The sequence below is a fragment of the Anoplophora glabripennis genome, unplaced genomic scaffold (genome assembly GCF_000390285.2).
Source record: "Anoplophora glabripennis isolate ALB-LARVAE unplaced genomic scaffold, Agla_2.0 scaffold451, whole genome shotgun sequence".
NCBI classification, from domain to species: Eukaryota; Metazoa; Arthropoda; class Insecta; order Coleoptera; family Cerambycidae; genus Anoplophora; species Anoplophora glabripennis.
Genome location: NW_019416652.1, coordinates 94,741 through 98,162, shown reverse-complemented (window position 1 = coordinate 98,162; position 3,422 = coordinate 94,741). Strand labels below are relative to the sequence as shown.

The 3,422-nt window shown below is 30.8% G+C and overlaps 1 protein-coding gene across 3 annotated transcripts in view; it reads right to left on the bottom strand.

Annotated features, from left to right (window-relative positions):
• The window catches only part of LOC108909679 (probable helicase senataxin), a 74,031-nt gene that overhangs the window by 18,056 nt on the left and 52,553 nt on the right, over positions 1-3,422 (bottom strand). For all 3 annotated transcript variants that reach the window (XM_018714079.2, XM_018714080.1, XM_018714081.1), the window contains one exon: positions 1,128-1,389. In XM_018714079.2, the coding sequence (XP_018569595.1) occupies positions 1,128-1,389 (262 nt within the window). The remainder of the gene's footprint in view (positions 1-1,127; positions 1,390-3,422) is intronic.

Sequence of the window (3,422 nt, the reverse complement as noted above, 5' to 3'; positions counted from 1 at the left end):
TTAATACAAATTAACCTCAAAATTTAGAACATTGTCCTTAAGGTACATAATTGATATTTACTTACGTTAAAATGATCCTCGCAACAAAAAAATGTTGATTTTGATTTAGGAACATCTCGCCTGGCTGCTTTAAACCATTTAACTTTGCGTGAAGAATTCTGCGGTACACTTATAAATGTTTTATTAGGGGCACTTATTGAAGTATTTTTACATCCGGGCACAAAACACCACTTATTTTGTGATTCGTACATGTCTTACTTTTTGTATTATATAATTATTATTAAAAAAAAGTAAATAAACTTGGCAAAATCTCAATAAAAACAGGAGTAAATAAAATAACCTCAACAGGTACTTGTACTTAGCTGCTTTGTTGATATGAGTTCCTACGTCACAATAGTCTAGGCAACCAGTCGTACTCGATTAGGCATTTTTCGCGCCAAATATTTTACTTATATTTATATTTGTTTTAAAATTATTATAGCGATTTTTTTAAACAAAAAAAGTTTTCATTAGTTATATTTGGCTTAAGTACTTTCTATTTTTCAAGTAAAAAAAAAATGTGAAAATACCCTATTACAAGATATCTTATTTTCTTAATAAAAAACATTCTTTCCTTCTTTTAATAGTATCTCGCTTATTGTTAGAGATGGACCCAACAAACCCTATATGACTATACTCGACATGGTACGTTCTATCCAAATATGTAAAAATATATAGGGTGCTCCATTTAAATTAACAAAGTTAACATCCGTGGCCATTTTGTTTGGACTTAATTTGTTTTTCAAATGTCATTTTTGAGAACTTCATAAAAAATCGTGCAACTTTTGTATTTCACATTTTTTTATAACTCTTAAAACAAAAAAGTTAAACGGGGGGGTCAAAATATAGTGAATCACCCTGTACACTTGTGTAATGATTAATAAGTATATACTTTAGATTTCAAAATTTATATTTTATTTGTTTACTTTTTCGTATTCTTTTACATTTTCTATGACGTGGATGAGAAGATGAGCATAAAAACAGGACTCCGCTTCTGCGGGTTGATTTAAATATTTATTCTTTTTTACAGGTGGCAAAATATCCAAATAAGTAGAGAGAAAAAAATATAAGATGATAGTAATAATTACCTGGTAATTTCTTCCTCGTGTCTGCTAATTTCAATATCAATCCATCAACTGCTGTATTAGATGGGGCTGATAATAAAATCAATGGAGGTTCTTTGGTATTATCTTTTATACTGCGTAATATAATTTGTAAAACAATATTAACTACAACAGTCGACTTGCCAGTACCTGGAGGGCCCTTAATTAAATACAATTTTGGAATGTTTCCTAAACATAAACTGCTCGCTTCTAATACAATTTCTTTTTGTTCTTTATTTAAATTGACCTAAAAATATTAACAGTTTAAAAAATTTAAACTATACTGTGTCCCAAAGACAGAAAAACTTTTATTATTCGTAAATTTATGAGAAAATATAATTCTTTATAGAATTTCTTGTTTGTTCAGAAACTACTATTTTTTACGTTCCTAATTTTATACAGTTTTAATCTATGAGAATTTGTGTGCAGATAGGACAATGAAAAATATAATGGTAATTTGTCATATTGCCACAGCAATCAACATTTAATCGTCTACGAATTCAAAATTTTACATCTGTGACACTGCTATGCAAACCGAAACATACAGACCTTCAAATAATGCCATTTTTCTCAAGAATGGTTTCCTGTAGGTGATTTTCTCAAGAGACAATTTTCTTATTAAATAAAACGACCTTTTGCTGCCCGTTAAAAAAAATACGACCACTGTAAAAGTTTTGACCGCTAAAATGGAGAGGTAACTGGAGAAAACTATAACCCAGTATATCGATTTGACTAAAGCTTTAAGGAATAATATGCCATAATAGCCAAAATAAATGTAACAAATTTTAACGCGATCGGTAAAAGGGTTATGGAGTTAATTAAATTAGTTTTATTTTTTACAACTTTGAAGGCTTGTAACTCAAAAACCAAAAATGTTTTATTTAATTTTTTTTCACAGATCTTATTTATTTATCATCGTGAATATGCAGTCAAACATTATCGGTGAAATTTAAGGATATCCTGTATAATCAATTATTATTTTGCACAGCACCGTACTATTTTTTTTTATATAAAATAGTCAAATGAGTTTCCCATATCTCTGCCACTGGCTGTGCAAAAATCTTGATATTACAGTATTTTATGAAAGCTTGACCCAATATAACGTACAGTCGTACACCATATTTAGTTCAAATACCTCTAAATTATAAATTCTGAAATCCTGCTTAAAGTATTGTAATATTATAATGCTGGATATTTCTTAAAAGAGAACACCCTGTAAGTATAGAAAAAAAACAATTTCCAATTTATAGTACCAAGCAGTTTCGGGGCAAACAAGAAATTTTATAAAGAATAACATTTTCCTACGAATTTGCAAATAAACAGATTGTCTCTTTGGAACACACTGTGGGCACACTTATATAAGATGTACATTAATCGGATCCTGCCATGGAGACCTGCTATTGTAAGAAATATAATTTCAAAACAATTAAAGCAATGTTTCAACAAATAATGCTCTGGAAAGAAATCTGATCTCTTTTTCTTAATTAAAAACTGAAATATTTCTATTTTAATTATTTTTAAATAAAAACCAAAAAAGTCTATGTATATGTAACCGATACTCTGTATTTCTGCTACTGGAGCTTCTAAATTTTAAGAAAAGTCTTCAGATTTTGGACAATGTTTACATAAGTACATGTGCCCAATTTCAAATTATTTCACTTACCAGTTTTTAAATTATTTGAAAAAATTAAAAATATTTTTTGTTTAATGCCCTGTATCTTTTTAACTATAAAAACTTTTTAGGAAAGACCGCTTAAAATTGACCAAAGAATACGAGGTTTCATTTTTGGTCACCATTTTTGGTCTATCATCCTGTATATCAAACTATATAATGTTGGAACTTAAAGAAACGTGAATATTTTGGAAGAAATAAAAAACAGCTATCGTATCTATCAGTTGACTGTGAAAAAAAATATTTTTCAACTATACACTGTATCTCCAGATGGGGTACCGCTGTCCACGAACGCGGTGGTTTCGGACCCGTTTGGAGGATTGTGACGTGGTTGGGGGTATCCCTAAGAATCCCCAGAACACGCTGGATGCGTGCAGAAAGCGTTTCTGCACGGCCGCGGCTGCTTCTGCGGATGTCGGGTTCGACTCGCGTTGTGGAACGATAGGTGTAGGGTTCCCCGTAATTAATAAGTAAAGGGGAACTTGTTACGAATTCTTTTTTCCCTATTTTGTGGACTGGCAGACCAGGCCGTACCACAAGCTGAGGGGAACAGCCTTAATATACCCCGAAGGGTCGCTGATACTCAGTACTACTACTATTTAAAAAAA